Source organism: Leucopleurus acutus, assembly GCF_964270905.1.
Source record: "Leucopleurus acutus genome assembly, chromosome: 2".
Classification (NCBI taxonomy): domain Eukaryota; kingdom Metazoa; phylum Chordata; class Mammalia; order Artiodactyla; family Delphinidae; genus Leucopleurus; species Leucopleurus acutus.
This window is the reverse complement of record NC_139143.1, coordinates 137,602,531-137,630,264: the sequence shown is the minus strand read 5'-3', so window position 1 is coordinate 137,630,264 and position 27,734 is coordinate 137,602,531. Positions and strand designations below refer to the sequence as shown.

Sequence of the window (27,734 nt, the reverse complement as noted above, 5' to 3'; positions counted from 1 at the left end):
CTAGTTCCCTGACCAGGGATCGAACCTGGGCCCCCTGCATTGGGAGCGTGGAGACTTAGCCACTGGACCACCAGGGAAGTCCCCCTTTCTATTTTGAGCTCTATGTTTAGAGACAAACAGAAAGTCTCATTTACATGCTGCACGTCTTTATTTTTGTTTTTTGTTTTAGCTAACACTTGGTAAACAACACACTTACTTTTTTTTTTTAAACAAAGGTTAAGCTCAGAAACTCAAGAGGTAGATTTCATCTGGAATTTGGTAACTTTATTTTTCTTGCATTTATTTTAGTGTATCCTTTTATTTATGGTTAGTGAGTTATATACAGTTTCTTTTCCAAATAAATTATTTAAACAAATTGAGTCGATATAAAGAAACATGATAAGCAGATTAGAACCAAGGTGGCACAAGGTTATGGCAAAATTGTGAAAGTAGTATGGAAGTGACGGAAGTTTAGTAAATAAGAGCACTACGCCTGGAATGAGAAAATCTGGGTTTGAGTCCCTGCAATACCACCAACTAGCTCTGTGACCTTGGGAAGTTCACCTAATCTCTCAGAACCTTAGTATTCTCATCTGTAAAATAGGAAGAAGAATCTCTACATGAACTTCTTTGCAAGCTTGTGAGAATCTGATGAAGGAAGGTGTAAAGTGTGAACAAATGTTGACTTTATATTATGTGAAGCGGCAGAGAGGCAACATGGCTTGATGGTGAGTGTGTCAGGATGGGGAGGGAGATTTGCCAACATTTACAGAGTACTTACTATGGGCAAAATGCTGTAGATTTTCGAAAGTAGAAAAATGAATTCAATTTGGCCTTAGCCCTCAGAGTTTACTGTTTGTCTATGGACTAACACATAGATGTGTATTATTCTGTAGACTGTGATACATATTATAAATGGGTTTAAAACCCTAGGCAAAGGAAATAGGAAGAAGCTGATTACATGAGCGTTTGTGATAAGAATAGCTACCATTATGGCCCTTCCAAGGGCTAGGGAGTCTGTTAGGTACTTTGTCATACTAGCTCATAACTCAGGAACTGAGATCAGAGAGGCTAAATAATTGTTCCATGGTTAATCATGGTGATGTTCATGAATAAATATTTATTATATGCCCAGTCCTGTGCTAAATTCTCTTATACATTACTTCATTTAAGCCTTATCATAAGCCTGTGAGATAAGTCCTATCTCCCTTTTACAGATAAGCAAACTAAGACTCACAGAGATCAAGAGGCTTGCAGTTAGTGAATGGTGCCATTGCAGTTTAATCCTGGGGTGTCCTTTGATTGCAAAACCCATTTCTTCCAATTCTACGGCTTCCAATCAGTAGCTGAGTTGTGGGACTGAGGACGGCTGTGCACAAGGAAGGTCCATTCAGGGCTCTTGAAATGTTAGGTTCTAATCTCAGCTGGGCTTCTCTAAGTTTACTATGTCGCAACTCCTCTTTTGTTTCATAATATATGTTCCTAAACTCTTAAAGGACCAAGTCCTAGGACCATGTGAGCGGCTAATATGGCTGCATGACACCATAAGGTGATATTGGTGAAGATATTTCAAAACCAGGCAGAACTGGGTGAGAGGGCAAGGTAGGCTATCTACATCTAGTTTGCAGGGGCTAGAAGCTCTCTTTCCTGTGGGAACTTACAGAATCAATTCTTGGTAAATGCAAGGGGACCTTGTGCTAAATCCAATCTCCTCAATTTAGAAAGAGAAGTTAACGGCCAAAGGTCCCACAGCAGGCAGAGGAATGAGACCGCACAGCTCCCCTGTCTCAATGCTCATTTCCCAAGAGCAGTGGTTTTCAGTGTGCTTTCCAGATCAGCAGCCCTAGCACTACCTGGGAACTTGTTAGAAATGCCCACCTCAGAACCACAGAGTCAGAGACGGTGGAGGTGGAGCTCAGCACTCTGTTTTAACAAGTCTTCCGAGTCATTCTGATGCATGCTCAGGTTTGAGAATGACTGTAAAGTATCTGCTATATACTATACATCACATGGCAGGAAGAACAGTGGAGATTTGTCATCACGTCCAAACCCCCAGAAATTCTTCTCCCTCTTTGTTCCCAGGAGGACTGAAGGGGCTCAGTGTAACAACCCCCCGAGATCCACAGAACACTGAGATATTTCAGACAGGGGGATGAACGTATGGAACAAACACTGGCCTGGGGTTGGCAGCCTGGGTGTGCTCCCAGGTAGCCAGAGACAGGTGCTGTCTGGCCATCAGTGTGTGGAGGAGAAGGGCTGGGACCTGGGATACCATCAGGCTTCCCCACCCCCAGTCCAACACAGACAGAGCAGCCAGGAGTCTAGAGAAGGCACTTCTCCACACTGTCCCTCCGAGTCTGTGAGCCACGAGTTGGGCACACTCAGAACCCTGCAGTGGATTTCCCAAAGGCGGGAGGCTGGAGGCCTGCGGAAGGAGGGCAGAGGACCAGAGCCGGTGGGATGCAAAGGTGTATGGAAGGCACCTGTGTGCCCCTGCTGTCGATTTTTTGCTTTATGTTGAAGGGACGATAATATCTGAGGTGGGGAAATAATGGAAATTGATTTGCACTTTAGCAGTATCTCTGGCAGCTGCATTACGCATGGATTGGCGGAAGCCGGAGACTTGTGGGCAGGCGGTTATCACGCTAACTCTGAGTGGGAAATGAAAGCTGTGTGTGGTGTGGGAACAGATTTCAGAGAATATGGATTGGGATATTTGGTTATGCCTGGGAGGCGAGGGAGGAGATAGCACCCACCGGGACTTAGTGAGTTGTAAACGTAGTGCCAAAGTCCTGGCTGCTGAAGTCCTGGAACCAGTCGGCTGCAAGATCCTGAGGGCTGGATGATCTCCCCCGTTCCCGCCCCACCTTTTCCTCCTAACCCAAGGAACCTGGGCTTTGGAGTCCGGCAGATGAGAGTTCAAAATTCCCGCTGGGGCTTCCCTGGTGGCGCAGTGGTTGAGAGTTCGCCTGCCGATGCAGGGGACACGGGTTCGTGCCCTGGTCCGGGAGGATCCCACATGCCGCGGAGCGTCTAGGCCCGTGAGCCAGGTCCGCTGAGCCTGCGCGTCCGGAGCCTGTGCTCCGCAACGGGAGAGGCCGTAACAGTGAGAGGCCCGCGTACCGCAAAAAAAAAAAAAAAAAAAAAAATCCCGCTGGAATGTAACTTCCACCGGGGGAGGATTCTCTCTCTGGTTCGCAGCTATATGCTGAGGGACTAAAACAGTGCCTGGCACATAGTAGGGGCTCAAAAAACATTTGCTGAATGAATGAATCAATGAATGAATAGCCATACTCCAAGCCTACTCTCCTCCCTTGCGCATACCCTACTTGGAACGGTTGTTGCTGAAGGAAATCAACTAGCCTCGAACTTGACGCACAGTAGGCGCTCAACATGTTGTGTTTTTCCTTCCTCTCCACAGGAGACCGGGTCCCCAGGCGACCGCAAAAGGGGGTTTTTGTTCCTTGCCTCTTCCACCTCCCGCGGGCCCCACGGGGTCTTGGGGAGCAAGTGGGCCGGGGAGGCGGGTGGGAGCGGAGCTACGAGGCGGGGAGAGGCGCGGGCGGACTGATAGGCGGCTAGCGCGGAGCCGTTCTCCCCGCTTACGTAAGGCGCGAGTCCCGCGCGGCCGGCCGGGGCTCCGAATGGGGGCGGGCGGAGGCGGCACCGCCCAGCGGGATCAGGGCTGGAAGCCTTGCGGAGCGCCGCGTCCCGGCGGAGGTGTGTGTTTATTTGACTGCTCCGGGTGGAGAGGCGCCGAACTCCGGCTCCTTACAGCGGAGAGCGCATCCGTCAGCCCTCGGCGGAGGTGGGCGCTGGGCCGTCCGCGCGGGCGGCAGCCGCTGCGACTCCCCGGGAGGTGACAGCCGCCGGGAGGGGCCGAGGCGCGGACCAAACGGTGCCCACGTGCGGGGACCCGGGTTGGGGCTCAGCCTCCAGTTCTCCCGGGGCGTGGGCGACTGGAGGCGCGCCTGGAGTCACCGCCTAGCCCGGCCCCCCCACTCGGGGGAGGCTGGCGTGGGGATGCCCTACTCCCTCCTCGGACGGGGCGTGGGGCGCGAGGTTTAGGAAGGGATCGAGGTGGGGCGGGCCGGGTGGACCCCCGAGCCCCCGACGGCTGCCCCCGCCAGGGGCGGGCGCTCGGGCGTTCGCTAAAATCGCAGCGTGGGGCGAGGAGGGCGGGGAGGTGTAGCGTGGCGCTTACTCCGCCTTCTAGCCGCCCCGGCGCGGGGCGGAGGCGAGGGGTTGTCTCAAAAGTCTCTCTTTCCCCTGCAGGGGCGGCGGCAAGTCCCCGCGCGAGCTCAGGGTGTCAGAGACTGAGGCAGAAGAAGCAAAGTTCCCAGGGCTTCTTCGAGGCCGCTGTCCGGGTTGCCAGTTCGGCTTCCCCCTCCTCGCCAAGGCAATGGCTTCCAAACTCCTGCGCGCAGTCATCCTTGGGCCGCCCGGCTCGGGCAAGGGCACCGTGTGTCAGAGGATCGCCGAGAACTTTGGCCTCCAGCATCTCTCCAGCGGCCACTTCTTGCGGGAGAACATCAAGGCCAACACGGGTGAGGACGTGCGGAGGCGAGGGGCGGGGTGAGCCGACGCGGGATCGGGTGAGGCTGGGAGGCAAAGGCAAAGGGCCGGCGAGAGGCCGGGTCTCTTTGGTCCCCGGGCGCCCTTCCCCCGCCCGCGTGTGGTAGTGCAGGCTCCTACGTGCCGGGGCGCATGCAGCCGGTGGCCCGCTGCCGTGCGGCTTAACCGCGCCAGGGAGGAGGCCGAGGCTAGTTGGGAGGAGGGTGGGAGGTGCACGCGGCCCCTCTCTCCGCGCGGGCTGCTTTTGCCGTGGCGAGAAGCCGGTTACCACCCAGCTGAGGAGCGAGATCCAGGCATCTGAAAGCCCCGAGCTTCCCTCTCGCCCAGCTTCCTTAAGGCCAAGCCATCCCCGTCCCTCGGCCGCCTCCTACCCCGTCTACCGCGTCCCTGGTGACCCGAAGCGTTCCCTCCTCTCGCCCGAGCCCCCCGGGCCGAGCGCCGCCCACCTGTGGGAGTCGGGCGGGGCCGCGCGCTGGGGAACCTGTGGCGCCGCGGGGCTCGCAGCCGCGCGCTGCTCCAGACCCTCCGCTCCGCCTGGGACCTCTGGGCAGAGCCCTGGGTGGCTTTGAAAGGCCTGTCTGTTCCCTGCCGCCTTCTAAGGTAAACTCTCACCACTCACTCCCCCCTCCTCTCCAAGCCGGGGCCTGGCCGTTAGGAGACAAGGAGACTCGTTCTGATAAATGACATTTTGAATCCAGCTTCCCTGGAAATGGCTTCTTGAGAATGCCTCCTTTGGCTTGCGTGGTGAATTGGGGGCTATAGATCTCCTGCTCGCTTAGCCTTTCAGTACGGCCCTTCTCCCCTCTCCTCCCACCCCACGTTCACACCAGTTCATAATGAATTGGCGTTCAAAGGCGAGAGGGAGCTGTGGTGCTCCTGCGAGGTATATATACATGGCCCTTCTGGGATGCAGATGCTCACGATTAGCAACTCCTTTATGAAAACTTGTTATTGCAGACGGGGTGCTTCACTGTGGCTTCTGTTCTCATCAGTGTCCTAGGTGGTTATAGCCTATTATGGGCTAATTATCCAGGGATCTTCATTACAGAAGCACAGATTAGTTTGGTGAGGTAGGTGGAAGACGGTGCTGGAAAACAGAAAGCCTGAAAGCGGGGAATTAAGATGTATCTCAAAGGCGGAGTTTTATTCATTATCTCTTAAGCAGGTTGTAAAAAAGCAAGCTTTTATTTTGATCTTCAAGAATCCTGTCACCCACCCTCAACATACACAAGTCCGAGTTCTGTGTACCAGATTGCACCTGGAATTTTCTCTTGTGGGTATTGTTACCACGATTGGGTCTATTTTAATTTTAATACCACATTCAAATGCATTTTATTCCTTCCGTGTTTGGAATGCAGTTTGGGCAGGGGTGAGAACTCTGTGAGAGGGAAGGCTGGCTCTCTACCCAAGGGTTTTGTGGTCAGGTGGGGCTTCTCGTGGTAGGCATAATGAGGGGAGGAAACTGCTGGGTGGGAGCCCATTTTTCTGCATTCTCTATAGCAACTGACTTGGTAACTTGTTTCTTCTGGCATGAAGGGCTTCACACCATCCATCCTGGTTCTGGATTAGTGGCTCTTTCCATTTTTAAAGAGAATATGATGGGAAGTAGTTGATTTCTGCACTTTTTTAGGGGTTTTGAAAACTTTCCACTTGCTGTTTTCCTTTATTTTGTTCATTTTAACTTTCCTTTGTTCTGAATTTTAGTTTCCATTCTCTTTCAAATGCTTTCACTTCCCTCCCAGTGTTTCTCCCTGGAGTAAGAAGTGACTCTGCAATGTTTAAATTATCTTTTTCTGTTGGGAATCACGTAGTTTATGCATGAACAATTAAAAAGCTTTATCAGGGAAAGAAGAAGAAGAGGAGGAATAAAGGACAGTGATTCGTTTTGAAAGTGGCCTGTTTCTAGTGGACTTGGAGGGTGTTCTCAGATTATTTTTTCTCTCTCAGAAGGTCTAAGAGTCTTACCGGCTCATTGCCTGGTAAATAAGAAAACATTCCACAGCATTTATTTTTTCTGTTAGCTGCTGTTTGCTTTTCCCTAATTTCCTGGTAGAGAAGCACAAGGATCCCTCTGTAGGTACCCCTTTATAGCTGAAGGTTTGAAGGAGATGATGAAGCACAGCAAAACCCCAGGAAATAAAACCTTAGTAGGAATTTAAGTTGGAAAGTAGCTCAGGCCATCTGCTGCAGCCTGGATTGGGGCATACTCCTGTCCACGAGGTTTTCCTGCAGCCACTCCCTGGTGGCTTCTCCAGGGAAGGGCTGGCTACTCATTGCTTTTGGGCAGTCTTCCCTCACCTGCCCTGGCAGAATTCGTCTCTTTCCTCTGCACATAGCCTGTGGATTCTGTTGCTGCAGTCACACACAGTTATGATGCAGTGCAGCAAATGCCTTCTGATTTATCCAGTAGAGACTTACTGAGTACCTGCTATATATATCAGTGTTCTAGGGGCTGGGGACTAGAGTGATATTTTTTCTACCTTTACCATGTTCCAGTTTCCACTGAGAGTCTTAAAGGACAGGGATCTGACAAATTGCCTAATGCATAAAAGGAGTTCAACAAGTCTGATGAAGGCATGGGTCACGGATTCTATCTACATTTTTTCCCAGAAAGGATCAAACAGCCTCTAGTGATCAAGTCCATTTTGCTTAATTAGCTCTATGATTTATGGTAAAAGTTTGTATTTACTGTGGATCTGAGATTAGCCTCATGATAGATGTCACCCGTTGGCTTTGCCTAGTCTGCCTGGAGTAGTGCAGGCTGAGACATCAAATACCTTATTTGAAGACCCACCCCCAAGTTTTTGGCTTACATTTTCTTTAGCAAGTGAGTGAGTAAATAGATGGGAGAGTTCTCTTAGGCTGCTAGAAGCAGGGTCCTACAGTCTGTCATAAAGAATATTAGCTTTCCTTGGGGCTTCCCTGGTGGCGCAGTGGTTAAGAATCCGCCTGCCAATGCAGGGGACATGGGTTTGAGCCCTGGTCTAGGAAGATCCCTCATGCCGCGGAGCAGCTAAACCCGTGCACCACAGCTACTGAGCGTGCCTGCCACAGCTACTGAAGCCCGTGTGCCTAGAGCTGGTGCTCCTCAACAAGAGAAGCCACTGCAGTGAGAAGCCCGCGCACCGCAACGAAGAGTAGCCCCTGCTCAGTGCAACTAGAGAAAGCCCGCACAGCAACGAAGACCCAAAGCAGCCAAAAATAAATACATTTATTAAAAAAAAAGAATATTAGCTTTTCTCTATGTGTGCGTGCGTGTGTTGTTTGCAGACATATGCATGAGCCTGTGTGTGCGTGCGAGTGCATGCGCACACACAGGAACACACAGAGCTGGCACTCAGTAGTGAGTTCCATTAAAATTTATATTTAGTGGTACCTTCTTTTGTTGAGTGATGGGTGACTGAAACTTCCTTCTGAAGGGTGTGAGAATCCTGTTTTAAGGATTATACTGGATCTACTATCTCAAGTGCAGGAAAATTGGAAAGTTTCCATTTGGAAGCATCCTGGACTTGAGAAAAGATGTTCAAGAACAAACCTGTTTCTGCTCTTAATATTAACTGCAGCTCTTGCTGAGGTTTGCAGATGGGACTGGCATTTCAAATTAGTCAATGGGCTGAGCCTCTCCTCTGAAAAGATGACCTAGTTCAGAGGGCTTAGGGGTTTTTTGTTTTTTTATACTCATTAAGTATAAATGTGTGTCTTTTCTTATGTAAGAATGAAAACTTCTGAGAATTGGAGAAGTATTAAAGAGACTGATGTTCAACAATGTATCTAAAACAACTTTAAATAGTTCATCTTTTTGTAGATCATACAAAGTCTTGGCTTATTCTGCAATATCTGGAGTATGGTATATTCCTTTTTTTTTCTCCCCTAGCTTGGTGAGACTCGGAATGTAGCCCAGGTCAAGGGTCTGACCAGCTTGGAGGCCTCTGTCCAGTCTACAGGTCCACTTCCACATCCCCCTACTTTTTCTGGTTTCTTTGTCTGAGGGTTTTCACGTGTACTTCGGGAGAACTATTTGACTTGAATAAGGTGGCCCATGACAGTAAGACTGACTTTGTCACATTCACAGCTGAATCTGAGCATCCTTCCGGTGTGGTCATTTTTTAAAGTAGCTTTTTCTGATCAAAGTCACGCCTTGTAGAAAATTTGGAAAATGTGAAGCTGTGGAAGAAACTGAAAAGGCAAGTGAAAATTACCCACAATTCCACCCCAACACTTGGAAATTCCAACAGAAGTTATTTTACTTTTTTTCTTTTCTGTGTATTTGCCCCACTACCCCCAACAAACTTGGTGTCCTATTAGTTGGTAACCGTTCCCCCTCCCACTTAGATATGTATTGTAAGCATTTTCCTGTGTTCTTAACTCTTCTTCAAAAACATTTAAAATTTCTGTATTATAGTCTGTTCAGCAGATATTTTTTTGAGTATCTTTTGAGTACTCAGATATCCCTTTGTTCTTTTTTTTCTTCTTTTTTTGTCAGTGTTGGGTCTTCGTTGCTGCATGCAGGCTTTCTTCTAGTTGCAGCGAGCAGGGGCTACTCTTCATTGCAGTGTGCGGGCTTCTCATTGTCGTGGCTTCTCTTATTGCAGATCACGGGCTCTAGGCATGCGGGCTTCAGTAGTTGTGGCTCGTAGGCTCAGAAGTTGTGGCTCATGGGCTCTAGAGCACAGGCTCAGAAGTTGTGGCTCACGGGCTTAGTTGCTCTGTGACATGTGGGATCTTCCCAGACCAGGGCTCAAACCTGTGTCCCCTGCATCGGCAGATGTATTCTTAACCCCTGCGCCACCAGGGAAGTCCCTCCCTTTGTTCTTAGAGGTGAGAGTCCACAGCAAGGTGAGGGGATGCAGAAATTGAGGAGACAGGAGATAGCACATATGGAATAAGCAGCATAGTATTTGATAGAGGTGCCTGTTATGAAGGAAATGAAAGGGTGATGAGTTAGTGATGAGGCTAAGGTGATTACCCTAAGTTGTGTGATTAGGGAGTGCCTCTCTGGGAGGTGAGTAACCGCAGGGATGAGCATACAATGATCCAGGAGTGGAGTGTTCCAGGGAGAAGGGACAGCAAGTTTGAAGGCCCTAAGGTGAGACTAGCACAGCTTGTTTGAGGAACAGAGAGACAGTGAATATGATTGGTGCCTGGTGAGCAAGGGGGGTGTGGAAGGAAGTCATGTGGAGCCTTGAGGGTCCTGGGAAAGATTGGACTTTAAAGGCACTGGAAAGCTATTGAAGGGTTTTATAGGACAGCAGCACGAGTGGACTGACCTTCTAAAAGTTGACTTGGGGTTCTGTGTGAGGTGGCAAGAGTGGTACCAGGTGGATGAAGAGAGTGGACCGTGGCTTGGACTGGGCGGTGGCGGTGAGAAATGAAGGGATTTAGGGTGTGTATGAAGGCAGGGCTGACTGGAAGGCATGAGTTGGCTCCGAGGGGTGATGGAGGCAAAACAGTGCACAGTGAGTCCTAGGATTTTGGCCTGAGCCTCTGTGTCAGATGTACCTTAGGGTTGAACTAGAGTCTGCCTAACCAGTGTGGTATGGAACACTTGGGTTATTTGCTGTTTAGTAATGCTCTTATGAACATCATTGTATGTAAACCATTGAGCAGATATCCTCTCCTTGGGATAGGTTACTGGGAATAAAATGACTGGATCAGAATAGTTTTTTAAAAAATATATTTTATTTGTTTAGTTTCACTGGGTCCTAGGTGTGGCAATTGCGGCTCGCAGGCTCCTTAGTTGCAGCTCACCAGCCCCTTCGTTGTAGCTCGCCAGCCCCTTAGTTGTGGCATGCAAATTTTTAGTTGTGGCATGCATGTGGGATCTAGTTCCCTGACCAGGTATCGAACCCAGGCTCCTGCATTGGGAGTGCAGAGTCTTAACCACTGTGCCACCAGGGAAGTCCCCAGAATAGTTTTTAAACCATAGGGTAATGAGAGGTTGGGTACAATACTGCTTCTGTTTTATGTTTTGGTTTTTTGGCCCCAGGCATGTGGGAACTTAGCTCCCTGACCAGGGATCAAACCTGCACCCCCTGCATTGGAAGGTGAAATCTTAACCACTGGACTGCCAGGGAAGTCCCACAAGAGTTTTAAACTTAGCTTACAAACATCCAGACAAGGTTTTGGTGTAAAGGTATGTAATAGGTGCTACTACTATATTCATGTAATTTTTGGCTTACTAAATATTTTATTTAAGTACAGACATAGATACACATACATTTGTACCTATGGTTTTTTTTTTTTTTCCAGCCATGCCGCATGGCTTGTGGCATCTTAGTTCCCCAACCAGGGATTGAACCCCGGGCTCTCAGCAGTGAAAGCGTGGAGCCCTAACCACCGTACCACCGGGGAATTCTCTGTACCTATGTATTTAAACTCTTTCCTTGTTTTTCTGATTATAGAAATAGTTTGTATTAAGTTATCAAAGGTTTAGAAATCCAAGAAAGATCAGGAAGCAATAAACTTGTAATCACACTAACTGGGAGGAAAAAATACTGTTAATACTTTTTATATGCAGTATATCTTCCAGACTGTTTTTCAAGAATATATTAGGTATTACTATTTTAAAAATTGCTTGTTTTATTTCACAATGTATCATTTAATATTTTACAGTGTCATTGAAGTCTGTTCTTTAATGTGAGTTTAATGCTTTGTACTATTTCAATATAATTTTTATTCCACTCTTGATTTTTTGAAAAGGTAATACATGCAGATGGTAAAATTTTCAAATACACTAGGAGTGGAGTGGAAGATCTCTCTCCCATCCTGCCCTCTGGTTCCCCAGTTACTGTCCTCAGGGATACCTACATTTTTACTTTTCTTGGATGTTCATCCAAAGAATTTGTGTATACATATATCTCATGTATGTATAGTGGTGCCTCTTTTAAAAAAAATGTACACATGTATACTTTGTTTTGCCTTCTTTTTTTTAAAACTGAAGTATAGCTTCGACGTTGGTTTCTACTAGCACTTATCAACCTACCACATTCTTTAAAAAAAAAGGCTGGATGCATACTCTTATTGTACAACTGTACCATTGTTTCTTTAGCCAACCATTCTCAGGTGTTTTGGTCTCCGGACCTTTTAACATATAAAAATCACTGAGAACCCCAAAGAGCCTTTTTTTGTTGTTGTTGGGGGTAGGAGTTTATTAATTTATTTATTTTTGCTGTGTTGGGTCTTCGTTTCTGTCCGAGGGCTTTCTCCAGTTGTGGCAAGCGGGGGCCACTCTTTATCACGGTGTGCGGGCCTCTCACTGTCGTGGCCTCTCTTGTTGTGGAGCACAGGCTCCAGACGCGCAGGCTCAGTAGTTGTGGCTCACGGGCCTAGTTGCTCCGCGGCGTGTGGGATCCTCCCAGACCAGGGCTCGAACCCGTGTCCCCTGCATTGGCAGGCAGATTCTCAACCACTGGACCACCAGGGAAGTCCCTAAAGAGCCTTTTTTTATACAGGTTCTCCCCGTAGATACTAACTGTATTAGAAATTAAAACTGAGAAAATTTAAAAATATTTACTAATTCATTAAAGCTAACAATAATAAACCCATTACATGTTAACATATGTCTATAAAAACATAACTATTTTCCAGAACATACGCAATGAGAAAGAGTAGTTTTGTTATGAGTGTTTGCAAATCTCTTAAGTTTGGCTTAATAGAAGAATGCTGGATTCTCACATCTGGTTCTTCACTCAGGCGGTGTGCTATTTTGTTTTGGTTAAAGTATTGGAAGAATATGTGTCTTCACCCAGATATGTCGTTAAAGGGGGAACTCACAGACTCCTGGAAGGGTCTCATGGACCCTCAGGGATCCTTGGACCATACTTTGAGAATGGCTGGTTTAACCAGTCCCCTGTTGATGGGAGGGTAGGTTATTTATAGTCTTTCAGTATACAAAGCAGGCTGGGCTGAATGTCCTGTAAATATGTCTTCCAACAAATGTTTGAGTGCCAAGCAGTGTTGGCTTATGGGACAGAAAGAGGGGAGACAAGGTCTATTCCCTGAAGGAGCTGCTAAGTTTATTGGGAGAGGCAGTCAGGCAAACAAGTATGAAGTCGTGAAAGGGAGCAAGATGAGCGTTTGTAGGTCCTGGGGACATAGGGAAGAGGCAGCCTACCTGGCATTTAGGAGGGGGTAGGGTTTGGGAAGGCTTTTTAGAGCTGGAGGAGACTCCTGAGCTGAGTTTTGACAAATGAGCCCATCTGCAAGGTGAGGAAAGGTGGTTGTTGCCACACAGAATCGGAACTCCCCCTCTAGAGCTTGTTTGTGGTTCACAGGGATCTTTTGTGTGCTTTTGTGGCTTGATCACACCTTGTATAATATCGTTTCAGACCTAATTCATCTCTTAGCTGTACGTACCATCAAAGGAAAGGGTTATTATTATACCTGCTCCAGATCACCTTTTCCAGTTTCCATTACTTGTGCTTACCTTTAAGATACATACACAGAGCTTCCCTGGTGGCGCAGTGGTTGAGAGTCCGCCTGCCGATGCAGGGGACGCGGGTTCGTGCCCCGGTCCGGGAAGATCCCACATGCCGCGGAGCGGCTGGGCTCCTGAGCCCATGGCCGCTGAGCCTGCGCGTCCGGAGCCTGTGCTCCGCAATGGGAGAGGCCACAACGGTGAGAGGCCTGCGTACCGCAAAAAAAAAAAAAAAAAAAAAAAAAAGATACATACACATATGGTACCAGAAAACCTTTAGTCTTCTGCCTCAGGCTTCCTGGAACTCACGTGATGGCAACTGATCATGAAACTAGTAAACTGGGTACTAGACTATTAGCTATAAATCCACCCATTGGGAAGGGCATATAGAGTTGCCTCTTAAATTGTTGAATGGTATGTAACAAGTAAATTGCCAAGTAAATTGTTACATGGTATTATGCTAGTCTGCTCAGTAGCACTCTGTGTGGTCCATGTTGTGAGAAGATTTAAGACTCAGAAATTGTTTTTCTTGTAAAGTTTTAGACAGTATGCTTTCACAGTGGATCAGATAATATCAACTACATATTGTCTTTTATCAAACTAGATAGATACACATTTTTATTCATATATTTTTAAAGCAGGTAGTAGAGGCTTTGGATTACTCTGCCTTTTTCCCTCCACCACTTGATATTTAGTTCAGGTTGGCCTTTAAGACACAGTACAAAAGGTCTCATTTGTAGAGCTTCCTGCAGTCCAGTTAGATGGCTGATGTTATATTTTAACAGTCTCACTCCAAGTTCCAAGAGTTCTTGTACTGGTTAAACGACAGGTCCAGCAGCAAGCATCCCTTCCTTAGCCAGAAAGACTGATGGTATTGAAATAATGCAAAGTCAGTCCTGCTCATCAAATTCCCAAGAAGCTAGAAATCAACTATTTTCTGTACTAAAGCACTTTTTTTTATCACAGCAACCTGTGACCCTGGCACTTTGTAATTCTTGTGACTGTAACTCTTGTGACTTGATCGCTGTAACAAACGTTTGCAGTGGGTCAAGCATGTGCTAGGCCCTGCAGGGGCTAACGTATGCACATTCTCTAGTTTACACACACATCTACAGGGCAGTTGGAATACATCATTTTACAAATAAAGAAATGACCTCAGAGAGGTTGAGTTACTTACCTTAGGTTAAACAGTTAGTTAAATAGAGAAGCTAGCATTCAAACTTGGGACCACATGGCTGGGATTAAACTTCCCATTATGTCGTGCTGCTATGCAGGTACTCCAGTAACTACTGAAAATCCACTTCATGTCTTAGAAATGCCACACTGGGACAGGAATGGCAGGGAACCTTTGCAGCTTAGTTCTCCACAAGTCCACTGAGATTCGGCTTTAAGGGTGACCTAGAGATATGTGGTTTGTTGTTATCATTCTGTCCTTAAAACATTAAAAAAAAAAAACTAAAAAAGGACCCACTTCCTCCTTTCTCCTAAATAAAGGGCCAGAAAAGGTCTGAAATAGAAACCATGTGTAATTGTGAGGAGGCAGAAATTGCTTCTCATCAAAATGGTAAGATGTCTGGCATAGCACCTGCACTTGTTTTTTTATTAGTCGTTTGACAAATGTTTCTATGCCTGTGTTAGGTGGGGGGAGGCATGCACAAGTGCCCTTGAAGCATTTATGGTTTAAGATTCAAGTTCTCGGTTCCACGTTATAGTCCTATGAGTCACGGTGGGGTGTATGTGGGTGAAGTGTTGGTCACGGACACGGTCGGGGAGGGTGTTATGCAGAGGTACCTTTCTCCCATAATGCCTTTCACACTTCCATTAATTTCTCAGTCTGTTTTCAGTCCCATCACTTCCATGAAGCTTTTCCACAGCTGTTGCAGCTATATGTCATTTTCTAATCTGGAATTTCTCTCATACCCATCTGTACCTCTAACATGGCATTTATTAATACCTCCCTGTAAGATGATCTATTTCATAACTTCAGTTACAATCTTTCACCATCTGAATAGTAAGTTCATTAGCGTCAGTTCAGCTCAACAGATGTTTTTTTTTTGTTTGTTTTGTTTGTTTTTGCGGTACGCGAGCCTCTCACTGTTGTGGCCTCTCCCGTTGCGGAGAACAGGCTCTGGACGCGCAGGCTCAGCGGCCATGGTTCACGGGCCCAATCTCTCCGCGGCATGTGGGATCTTCCCGGATCGGGGCAAGAAACCGCGTTCTCTGCATCGGCAGGCGGACTCTCAACCACTGCGCCACCAGGGAAGCCCCTCAACAGATGTTTTGATAGCCTATTAGGGCAGGAGGGACAAACAAAGGAAAAATAATCAAGATAAATTGTACACCTTATGCCTTATAAGTACCATGAAGAAAATGTAATAGTACAGTGACAGTGACTGGGAAGACCACTTGGGAGTGTAAAGTTGGAGGAGGGCTCTCTGAGGAGATGATGTATAAGCTGAGCTCTGAACATACGTGTGGAAGCCAGGTATATGTAGACTTGGGCAAAGGGAAGATCATGTGACAAGACTGTAATATAGGAGTGAGCTTTCCATGAGTGGAGAGGAGAGGAGGCAGGTGTCTCAGGAGCACCGTTGAGTGTGGAGGAGATGGCAGAAAAGGAGGCTGGAAAGGTAGGCCTAGGGCCTTGCAGGCTGGCCAGGAGTTTGGGCTTCATTATAACTGGATGAGAAGTGATGGGGTTTGTTGTTGTTTTTTGTTACTTTTGTTCACTTTTTATATATAACAGCTTTACTGAGATATAACTTGCTTATAGTAAAGTTTCTCCTTTTAGAGTTCACAAAGCAGTGCCTTTTAGTACATTTTATAGAGCTGTGCAACCATCACCACTATCTAATTTCAGAACATTTTCATTACCCCGGAAAGAAACCCTGTACCCATTAGCAGTCATTCCCCATTCCCCCCTCCCTCCAGGCCCTGATAATCACTAATCTACTTTCTGTTTGTGTGCATTTGCCTTTTTTGATGTTTCGTATAAATGGACTCATACAATATGTGATTTTTTTGGAGCTGGCTTCTTTAACTTTGCATGTTTTCACGATTCAACTATGTGGTAATATGATATGTATCAGTACTTCATTCCTTTTTATTGCATGATAATACTCTATTGGATGGCTGTACCACATTTTGTTTATTCTCTCATTTGCTGATGGGACACTTGGGTTTCCTGCTGTGAACCTTAGTATACACGTTTTTGTGTGGACATATGTTTTCATCTCCCTTGGGTGTATACCTAGCAGTGGAATTGCTAAGTCATGTGGTAACACTATGTTTAACATTTAGAGCAACTGCCAAATTATTTTCTAAAGCAGCTGCATCATTTCATAGTCCCACCACCTATGAATTGAGTTTTCCAATGTTTTCACATCCTCATCAGTGCTTGTGATTGTCTTTTTCTTTTAGCCTCCCTCGTGGGTGTGAAGTGGTGTCTCATTGTGGTTTTGATTTGCATTTCCTTAAGGACTAACGACGTTGAACATCTTTTCTTGTGCTTCTGACCATTTGTATGTCTTGTCTTCGTTGGAGAAATGTCTATTTAAATCCTTTACCAGTTTTTACGATTGGCTTATTTGTCCTGTATTGCTGAGTTCTTTATATATTTTGATTATAAGTCCCTTATTAGATACATGATTTGCATATATCGTCTCCCATTCTGTGAATTGTCTTTATCTTTTTGTTTGTGTTTTTGTTTTTTATTGGGCCGCACCATGTGGCTTGTGGGATCTTAGTTCCCCGACCAAGGATCAAACCTGGGCCCTCGTCAGTGAAAGCACCGGGTCTTAATCACCGGACCGCCAGGGAATTCCCTGTGAATTGTCTTTTGACTTTCTTTTTTTAAAAAATAAATTTATTTATTTATATATTTATTTTTTGGCTGCATTGGGTCTTCGTTGCTGTGTGCAGGCTTTCTTAGTTGCGGCGAGCAGGGGCTACTCTTCATAGCGGTATGCGGGCTTCTCATTGTGGTGGCTTCCCTTGTTGCGGAGCATGGGCTCTAGGCACGTGGGCTTCAGTAGTTGTGGTGCATGGGCTTAGTAGCTTTGTGGCATGTGGGATCTTCCGGGACTAGGGCTCGAACCTGTGTCCCCTGCATTGGCAGGCGATTCTTAACCACTGTGCCACCAGGGAAGTCCTACTTTGTTAATGGTGTCCTTGGAAGCATAAAAGTTTTGAATTTTGATGAAGTCCAGTTTACCTGTGTTCTTTTCTTCTTTTGCTCTTGTGATTTTGGTGTTGTGGCTAAGATACCATTGCCTCATCTAAGGTGAAGCCACTGTTTTTAAATATGGAATTGACAATCTGGTTCACATTTTTTTTAAATTAGTTTTTATTGGAGTATAGTTGCTTTACATGATTCACATTTTTTAATAGATCACTCAGGCTGTTTGGAAACTGGACTGGATGGTTCTAGAGTGAAACTTCCAAAGACAGGTAAGAGGTTGTTACAGTATCCACAGACAAATAGGTAGACTTTAAACTTCAGTAAGTATTTGTTTAATCAAGGTATTCTAATAGCATCCTGTTAGATGGGATGTTTCTCAGGGAAGTTCATTTGGAAGTACCCATGTAGGTTTGGCATAGCAAGTAGTTGGCACGGAGGTTGGCTCCATGGCATAGAGGAAATATAGTTGGGCTTTGGAGTCATGCATACCTCGGGCTCGACCTCTAGTAATTGTGCTGTCCTTCTGTTTTCCTTTGAACTTGTCTTGTTTCCATTCTTGTCCAAACAAAAATACTTACATTAAAGTTAGGTGTGTGCCTCTTTTGGAAGACTCCCTTAACGTAAAATAGCTTTTTAAAAGTTGTGTCATCATTAAAAAGGACAGTTTTCTAACTTTACCTATTGGTCTGATTGGATAGATTTTTCTCAAGGTCTTTTAATATACAGGGTAGCTGACATATCTGATTCAACTTTTGCTTTACTTGGTTTTCCTAAATTCTAACACAACTGCTTCTGTAGTTTTTCTCCTACATGACCCCTGTAGATCTTGGTAAAAATAACCCATGTGGTTTGCAGGAGAGCTATAAAATATTGATTGCATGTATGAGTATAGTTTCCCAGTTTTCTTAAATGGTGACTATAAATACCAACCCAGGACATAATTTAGTTTTTCCAAGAGGGAGACTGATTTTCAACTTGCATTACTTCAGTGGGCTTAGTTTTTTTTTTTTAAAAATCAGGGGTACAGCTTGGATTGAGATGAAAGTGCAAAACCTTTTCATTGAGCTCATAGTTTTGTTTCAGTTTTCTGGGGTTCTTAGGAACTAAACACTATGCATAACAATGACTATTAGTTTAATTATTTGTTCCATTTCTTAACATCTTAGAATTGGAAGGGATTTTAAGTCCTTCTGTCCAAGTGGCCATTCTGCGCTAGATCCCCTCTATAGAAGCTGACAGCCAACTTGCAGGCTCTTTCATTGCTGGACAGGTCTAATTGTTGGAAGATTTTTTTTCCTTATACTGATATGAAAGCCAACTCCTTGAAACTGTCATCCACTTATCCAGCTTCAGTCTTTTGGTGTCACATAAATTAAACCCACTAGCTCTTCAGATAATTGAAAATAGTTGCTAGGCACCGCTTCCCTGACTTAAGTTGCCTTTTTTTTCCCCCAAGAGAAACAGCCCTAGTTCCCCCAGCCATTCTTCCCATGATACCATTTCTAGATTCTTTTGCAGCCTGATTTCACTATGACCCTTTTAATCTGCAATGGCCACCCTTCCGAACAACTGGCTAAATGTGGCAGGATCATTGTAGCTATGTTACCGGAAAGCCAGGTTCACGTCTTGGTGGGTGTCAAGCCAAAACACCCAACCAAGCTGAAGAATGGGAGATGGAAGGACTTCTTATTACTTTACAGCAAGTAATTTGGGATCTTTCTGAAAGCAGCATCCCCAAACAGCAAAACTGGGGAAGTTTTAAGCCTAGGGGACAAGCATATTAAAACTTAGCTTAGTTTTAAGCTAAGGGGACATGCATATTCATGAAGGGGCTTGAGCAGAGGAGAATTCAGCTTAGAATTGGGGCAAAGGTCTAAGTCTTGGTTGATTGAAGCCTAGTGGGTCAACATCATCACCCTGTCCTCCACCTGGATGGGGGCTTTAGTTGCTGCAGAACTCAAATATGTATATCGTGCTGTGTATCCCTTAAGGAGGAAATAGGACTCTGCTTTATCACTGGACTATTGTTTGACTGCCTTTTCTCTGTTCCTACATTCCTTTGTTCCCTTAAGATCATTGATTACTGAGACCTGTTCAAGGGCAAGCACTGTGGCCAAGGCTTAGATCACAAAATGGCTTAGGCCAAAATGGGTTCTCTCATGTCAAGAAAGCCATTCCTAGTTCTTTTTCTCCGGGACCTTCTAACCTATCTGCTTACAGTTATAATAGATTTACTTCTGTATCCTACTCTAAATGAACATGTCATTTGGGAGTGTTTCTGAACATTGTCCTGCAGTGCACAGTGTAGTTCAAGTAGCCTTGTAAAGCTGACAGTATTTGACAGTATGTACTAGGGTCATCTCAGACCTAAGTACAGACACCAGCTACTCCAGACTACTCAACTCTATAGTCCTGTCCTTGAGTGAGGGTCCAGAGATCCTCTCTCTTCCTTGGCTCCTTCTGAAGGTTAGAATAGCTAAAAAATTAGGGACAAATTAGAAAGATTCCAGGACGAATTCCAGATGGAATTAATCACTTAGTCTAAAGATTGCAGGACACGGATCAGCGATGAACAACTCATGACTAAATTTACCCAGATTGTCATTAATTATAGTTTCTTTGGATTGTTTTCCACATATTATTTTATGAAACCCAGGACTGTAGAGACTTAGGTTACTGAATGAGAGTTGGAGTGCCTGATGCACGGTGAGGCCAAATGAACGGAGAAGTCGGAGTTTGGAGCAGGCAACGTTTTATTGCAGGGTCAAGCATGGAGAACGGGTGGCTTGTGCCCAAAAACCCCTGAACTTCCTGATGGTTTTTGGGGAAAGGTTTTTTTTTTTTTTTTTGTGGTACGCGGGCCTCTCACTGTTGTGGCCTCTCCCGTTGCGGAGCACAGGCTCCGGACGCGCAGGCTCAGCGGCCATGGCTCACGGGCCCAGCCACCCCGCTGCACGTGGGATCCTCCCGGACCAGGGCACGAACCCATGCCCCCTGCATCGGCAGGCGGACTCTCAACCACTGCGCCACCAGGGAAGCCCTGGGGAAAGGTTTTTATAGGCAAAATTCGGGGTGAGGGCTGCAGGGTGTGTGACTTCCTTCTGATTGGCTGGTGGTGAGGTAACAGGGCGGTGCTCCAAGAATCTTGAGCTCAGCCTGAAGTTACGTTCCTCCACCTTCCACCTGTGTGGGGCCTTAGTTCCTGCAGAAGAACTCAGAGATATTGTTATGTATATCCCTTGAGGGGGAACCCGGATCCTGCTTTAATCCCTGCACTGTGGTTTCTTGATTGTGCCTCCTTTGTTTCTTCATTCCCTATTTCTCTGATTAGTAGCTGTTTGAACCTGCCCTTTGGAACTCAGGGAAGGTTTAGGAGGCTGAAGCCTTTATCCTGCAAATAAGAAATGGGGACCTGGAAAGGCTTTTGTGCCCAGGAGCTCCCCACAGGGTCCTGCTCAGTTTCACTTATGCTAAATATTTTAGCGATGCAAAGCTCTGAGATGTAGTCTTTAAGAGTTTGGGCTCTGACCCACATAGCTGGGTTTGGAATCTGACTTGGCCACCCTACCTGTATGAACTTGGGTAAAGTCGCTAACCTAACCCTAAACTTCTTGTGTAATGGTAGAGCTACCTCACAGGGTTTCCTTGTGCGCATTGAATTAATATGAGTTGGCAGGGCTGAGGCTAGGATGAGATGAGCAAGGCATTTTCCTTGAGTAAAAGATTTAAAGGGGTGCCAAAAAGTCAATAAACAAGGTAAGTAGTAGTGTAATGCAGTAAAATGAACAAATGCCAACATTTTAAATAAAGACCAGATCCGACAGGACTGAGATTAGGGTGAGGTGAGTGAGAATGAGTTGTGTGCAGGGTTGGATCCTCTTCAAAATTTTCATAGTTTTTCATCATGGACTTTTTCCTGAATTTGATATTTGAAAACACTGGATTAAAATATCTATCTTGGTTACTAGAGCTTGTTTTCTCTTGTACCCTCTCCAATTTTTTGCCCAAGGTGAGTGCCCTGGTTGCAGGCAAATGTGTCGTGTGTTGATGTCTGTTTGTAGTTATTGCAGGGATGTTAGTTTTGTGGAGGAAATGCATTCTAAGAGCCTTGTGGAAGGATTACTTTCCCCAGCATAGATATTTCTGTGACGTTATCTCAGAGTGCCAGTCCAAATCTCGTAATCAAGGTCAGTTTTAGGTTTCCAAATGTCATGCTTCAAACACTGCTGAAGTTCACACCCCAGAGAATAAAAAATGCATGCACTGAGCTTATGTCTAGGGGAATCCAGCCAAACCAAACAGCACTGCAACATTGATTCTCCTCAATGGTGGGGATTGTGAAAGACAAACACAGATGGTGGCTGAGCCGGAGCTGGAACTACTGTTAGTCGGCAGGAGATGTTCTAAGTGACAGAAGGCAGGACCCCACTGGGGGTTGGGAAGTGGTGTTTCTAGAAGTTGAATCATGGTGATAGAGTCTTTCTGTAATTCTGGTTCTGCTCCAGTTTGCCTTTAGTTATACAGGCCTGATGCTTTTTTTTTAAAAAATTAATTTATTCTTGGCTGTATTGGGTCTTGGTCGCTGCGCAGGGGCTTTCTCTAGTTGCGGCGAGCTGTCGCGGTGTGCAAGCTTCTCATTGCAGTGGCTTCTCTTGTTGTGGAGCACAGGCTCTAGGCGCGTGGGCTTCAGTAGTTGTGGCACACGGGCTCAGTAGTTGTGGCTCGTGGGCTCTAGAATGCAGGCTCAGTAGTTGTGGCACATGGGCTTAGTTGCTCTGCGGTGTGTGGGATCTTCCTGGACCAGGGCTGGAACCCTTGTCCCCTGCACTGGCAGGCGGATTCTTAACCACTGCGCCACAAGGGAAGCCCCAGGCCTGATTATAAACATGTCCTGCAAATCTTTTTCATAGTTGGTGACCAGTGAAGGGCCAAAAAAAGCTGCAGAATGTTTTAAACGATTGTTCTTGACAGTCCAGATGTTACATAGGCAAGGCAAGCTATCTGCTGGGCACCACCCTATTGCAGTAGTCTTTCCTTCTTTCCTTATACAGATTTATCCAATGTTGCTTTTCGCACAAAGTAAGAGAAATGGTTGTTCTTAAAAGGTCACGTGAACTGGGTGTTGTTGATGCTTTGCATAAAATATGTAAAACTAAATAAACTAATAATCACCATAGCAGTTTTCGTTGGCTTTGATTAGGTTTAAATTTACCTGCAGGTTTTCTCATTTTGTTTTTATGTTCCAAAGAGTGGAATCCAGTTATATACTTGAGAAATGGAATGAGTTAAAACATAACTTCATTTTGTTGGCTGCTGCCAGACAGTGCTGCTTTGCTGTGTCGAGGTGGCTCTATTGCATGAATTTGATCACTTTTAGAGACTCCAGGTATCTTCTGGCTTAGCATTTAAAAAAAAAAAAGGGATGAGAAATTCTTGTCTCAAAAGAGTGTATGTCACCTTCTTTGAACCAATTTTTAGAGAACAGCTGTGGCAGTCGCTGAGCTATATGTGTCTGCTTTGTTTTCCTTCTTTCATTCGGTGGGTGGAGAAAGTGTGAAAGTTTTAAGTTGAGTCTAAAATTGTATATCTGGTGGAGCATTCAGTTGCATGTATGTGCATATCTAGCAGAAGATGTAGAGACCTGAGTGCATATTCCACACTCAAGTGTAGTGTAGAATTCAGCTTCATCGAGGGGCCAGCAAACCAGTGGCCCTTTCATTTACAAGGGAAACATCCTCAGTTATTGAGGAACTCCTTTTGGAATAGAGGCAACTAACTGGGCATACATTGTCCTAGCCTGAAAGCAATCCTTTGGTTTAATGGGCGGAGGGCGGAGGTTTATGTTTCCTGTTGGGTAATTTACCAGCTCATCTTCAGATTAGTTAGTGAGGTAAGACTTCCAGAGTCAGAGAGTGAAATCCAGTGCTTTCTTCTCTTCCTCCTCATTACTTCTGCTTCTGGGCCAGCTTGGACTGAGTTTTAAAGAGATTTGCAAACCACACATCTTGGTCGTTAGTGTTGAGTCATTACGACGTGTGGCCTGGTAGTGACTGTGCTCAGGCATAGACGTGCTGTCGTGGTGTGGGTGATGGGCGACCCTGGGGAACGGTCTGTGGCACTTGGCTGGTCCTCCAGCATTATCTGTTGAGTTAGGAAGACTCAGGTTCCCATCACCTGCTTGGTCAGTACACAGCATTTCACTCCACCATCTACGATACTGGCCACTCTCTAATCACTCCTTTTTCAGATTTCATGCTTCCCTGGAATTCTTCACTTCTGCTTTTCAGTCTCATAAGGGCTGCCATCTTCTGCATTCCTCACTCCTTGTTGGACATTAATCTTCTTCTTCCAGAGGACTCCTAATCTAAGGTGGTTGTATTAAAGGTTTGGGGGTGATGAAGGTTAGAGGCTGGCATAAGCAACATCTTGACATGGCATATTATTATTATTTTTGGCCACACCATGCAGCTTGTGGGATTTTAGTTCCCCAGTCGACCAGAGATCGAACCCGGACCCCCCTGCAGTGGAAGCATGGAGTCTTAACCCCTGGACCGCCAGGGAAGTCCTGACATGGCATATTAGACACCACTGTCTGAAAACCTGTCTGCCATTCCCTACACACCCCTTTAGCCCTGCCTGCCCCTCTCCTACCTTTGAGTTCAGTTTACCTTCCTGTTCTTCTCCCTTCTGGAAATTTTGCTCTTTTTCTATCTACCAGCTTTCAATCATCCAAAACCTGTTGTTACTTTCTTATCCAGAGCAGTTTACCTTTTCAGCGTCTACCCCACAGATAAATCCTAGCCCTACCTTTGCTGAGCCAAAACCTCATTAAATTGCTTTCCCTGAATGAAGTGTAGACATATGCTTTAAAACTTTAGTGTGTTTTATAAATCTTATTAAATTTTAGATAAAAGTTTCTTATGTCCCCTCAAGTACTTCTAAGAAAGAGAAGAGTATTATTAAGAGTCAGTTTCCCAAGACTTCCCTGGTGGCGCAGTGGTTAAGAATCCGCCTGCCAATGCAGGGGACACGAGTTCAAGCCCTGGTCCAGGTAAGATCCCACATTGCCACGGAGCAACTAAGCCTGTGCGCCGCAACTACTGAGCTCGTGTGCCACAACTACTGAAGCCCGTGTACCTAGAGCCCGTGCTCCACAACAAGAGAAGCCACCGCAATGAGAAGCCCGCGCACTGCAACGAAGAGTAGCCCCCGCTCACCACAACTAGAGAAAGCCCCTGCGCAGCAACAAAGACCCAACACAGCCAAAAAAAAATAAATTTATTAAAAAAAGAGACTTAGTTTCCCTTTGCCTAGGACAGACCCTCAAGTGTCAGGGTTTATTTATTTATTTTTCTTGCTACATTTTGCTTTCCTTCCTTTTTAAAAAATTCTATTTTTATTTGTTTACTTATTCAACTTTGAAAACCTCTTGAAGGCATCCTTTGCTCCCTGAGGCTTAGTTTAAGTCACTCATCTAGACCAGACCTGCAGTTGAGATGTTCTCAGTTCAGAAGGGGAGGGGGCAGATGGCTGAACAAAGGATGGCACTGTGGGAGGAATTGGGAGGAAGAGACTAGTTGCTTGAGGAAGTGGAGAAAGGCTTGGAGGCAGGGCCAGGGAATCCAGCACTTTCGGGCATGTAAGATACAGGCTCTGGGAATGCATCGCCTGGGAAGCTAAAGCACTTCGTATCTCCATTTCTTCAACTATAAACCAAGGATAATAATGGTACTACCTCTGGGACTTCCCTGGAGGTCCAGTGGTTAGCACTCTGCTCTTCCACTGCAGCGGGCACGGGTTCGGTCCCTGGTGAGGGAACTAAGATCCCACATGCTGTGTGGCGTGGCCCCCCCCCAAAAAAAAAATGGTACTATGTGTTAGCCTTGTTGTAAAAATCAAATGAGATAATGCATATAAGTGGCTTGAGTAGGGCTTGGCCCAGTGTTTAATTTGTTTAATGTGACCCATAATAAGGTTGAAATAAATTTCTAGGCCCAAGATGGAACTGCTTCTGCTTGGTGTGCCACACCAGCAAACCGAAACTCAGATAAGTTTCGTGTCCATGTCAGTGTTCTGCTTGACCGTAAACGTGGTACATCCAGTCAGCCAGTCCCCAAATGCCAAGCCAGCTCTAGGTCTTCTCACCCTAAACCAGATCGACCGACGATGTGGCCCCAGCCAATCAGATATCTTTTTCTTGTCTCTTCCTTGTTCTTTATTCTTTATCCTATAAAGGGCTTCCTGCCTTCTGCCCCATTTTGCAGTTCTCTGAAAGGGGACTGTGTCCTTTATGAAGTGTTTAAAGTTTGTCTGTATCACCTAAATTGTCATCTTTAATCATTTTTTGAACAGTAGGAATTAGTAGAACCTTGCAATTAACTATATACATACAAATACATAAAATGACATACGTTTAAAAAATTTGTAATACTCTCCCTTTTTGTGTACAAAACACTTTTTAATTTCAAAACCAGAATTGTGATACTGACAGCAGTTTGACAACCACTGGTCCAGCACTTAAGTGTTTAATGACTGTTGCCTCTGGTATTTTCCCCCATTACACCCTATCTATCTGTCTGTCTGTCTATCTCTCTGTCTATCTGTCTGTCTTATCTATCTATTTTAAATTGACCTGATTTTATTTTATTCATTTATTTTTATGGAGGTATAGTTGGCATACAACATTATATTAGTTTCAGGTGTACAACATAATGATATTTGTATATCTTACGAAAAGATCACAGTAAGTCTCATTAACATCTGTCACATAGTTAACAGAATTAATTTTGTTAATTCTCATCTCTCTCGTGATGAGAACTTTTAAAATCTACTCTCTTAGCAGCTTCTCAATATGCAGTACAGTATTATCAACTGTGGCTGCCATGCAGTACATTACATTCCCCATGACTGACTTATTTTACAACTGAAAGTTTATACCTTTTGAGCCCCGTTACCCATTTTACACATCCCTCACCCCCTTCCTCTGGCAACCACCAGTCTGTTCTCTGTGTCCATGAGCTTGGTTGGTTTTCTTTGTTGTTGTTTTTTTTAGGTTCCACATATAAGAGAGAGCATATGGTATTTGTCTTTCTCTGACTTCCTTCTCTACTTTTATTTATTTATTTAATTTTTGGCTGTGTTGGGTCTTAGTTACAGCATGTGGGATCTTCGTTGCAAAGCACGGGCTTCTCCCGTTGTGGCACATGGGCTCAGTAGTTGCGGTGCACGGGCTCTGTAGTTGTGGCTCTGGCATTCAGCAGTTGCGCGCACAGGCTTAGTTGCCCCGTGGCATGTGGGATCTTAGTTCCTGGAACAGGGATCGAACCTGCATCCCCTTTATTGGAAGATGGATTCTTAACCACTGGACCACCAGGGAAGTCCCTGTCTGACTTATTTCACTTAGCATGATGCCCGGAAGGTCTATCCATGTGGCAAATGGCAAGATTTCCTTCTTTGTTATGGCTGAGTAATATTCCACTGTGTGTCTGTGTCTGTGTGTATATGAGTGTGTGTGTATGTATGTATGTAAGTATGTATTTCTCTCTCACCTTTCCTTTATCCATTCATCTACTTATGGACCTTTAGGTTGTTTCCATATCTTGGCTATTGAACTGTAGTGAACATGGGGCTACATAAGTCTCTTCAAGTTGGTGTTTTCATTTTCTTTGGATAAATACCCAGGGTGGAATTGCTGGATCATATGGTAGTTCTATTTTTGATTGTTTGCAGAACGTCCGTACTGTTTTTCATATGACTGCCCTCTGGTATTATTGTTGTTGTTGTTGTTGTCCTTGCTGGTGTTAAAGGATGATTGCATGTCGGCCTTCTCAGTGGACCACGTGACCCCACTGGGAGCCCCAGCAAAAAGAGTGGTAGCGGCAGCTGTTTCCCTCCTTCTCTTTCCCTTTGTTCGCAGGACTCTCTCCTACCATCCACGGGAGGCTGGGGAACGTGTACCTCTTCGGTGTTCTTGGAGTCGTGCTTGACCAGAATATTGCCGGAAAGCTATGACAAAGGGAGGGAAGAGGGAGGGAGGCAGAGAGAGAGAGAAAAAAAGTCCCCCATGGGCAGCAGTAGCAATCCATTCTGTGTGAGCAGATGGCACTGGAGGAAACAGCAGCTTCCCTTGTACAGATCTGCAGCCAAGATCCTGCCCAGAGAGGCAGCCGACAAGACGCCTGGTACAGCCAGATTCCACACCCGGGATCTTCTGCAATGGGAAGGAGTTCCTTTTATGTTGCTTTAAAAGTGCAATTCCTCCCTGTCCTCTGAATGGGGCTAGTAGTTGGGTTGTGATAAGGTCACAGGGGAGTTGAGAAAATCTAGAGAGCTTGTAAGATTTGAAGTATGATCCCACTCCTTGGAGCTGAAAGTGCCTGGTATGGTGGATGCCAAGGCAGACTTGCAGAACTCGAGATTGAGGAGACGGTTAAATGCTCCGGGTCTAAAACTCATCTTTGATTTTGGTAAACCTTGTGGATTACTATTACTTGCCTTTCCCCATTTGTTCCCTTGCCCAGATTCTGTTGCCTTCACCCCAAACTTCTTTTTCTCCTTTGCTGCTTACATAAGGCAGCATGTGGT

At 45.6% G+C, this 27,734-nt stretch overlaps 1 protein-coding gene across 1 annotated transcript in view; it reads left to right on the top strand.

The window, feature by feature from the left end:
- Positions 1–3,695: 3,695 nt before the first annotated feature.
- AK4 (adenylate kinase 4) overlaps positions 3,696–27,734 on the top strand; it is a 72,547-nt gene continuing 48,508 nt past the window's right edge. Inside the window, exons 1-2 of the mRNA XM_082833878.1 lie at positions 3,696–3,787; positions 4,255–4,526. Coding sequence (XP_082690004.1) covers positions 4,382–4,526 — 145 coding nt within the window. The 5' untranslated portion in view covers positions 3,696–3,787; positions 4,255–4,381. The remainder of the gene's footprint in view (positions 3,788–4,254; positions 4,527–27,734) is intronic.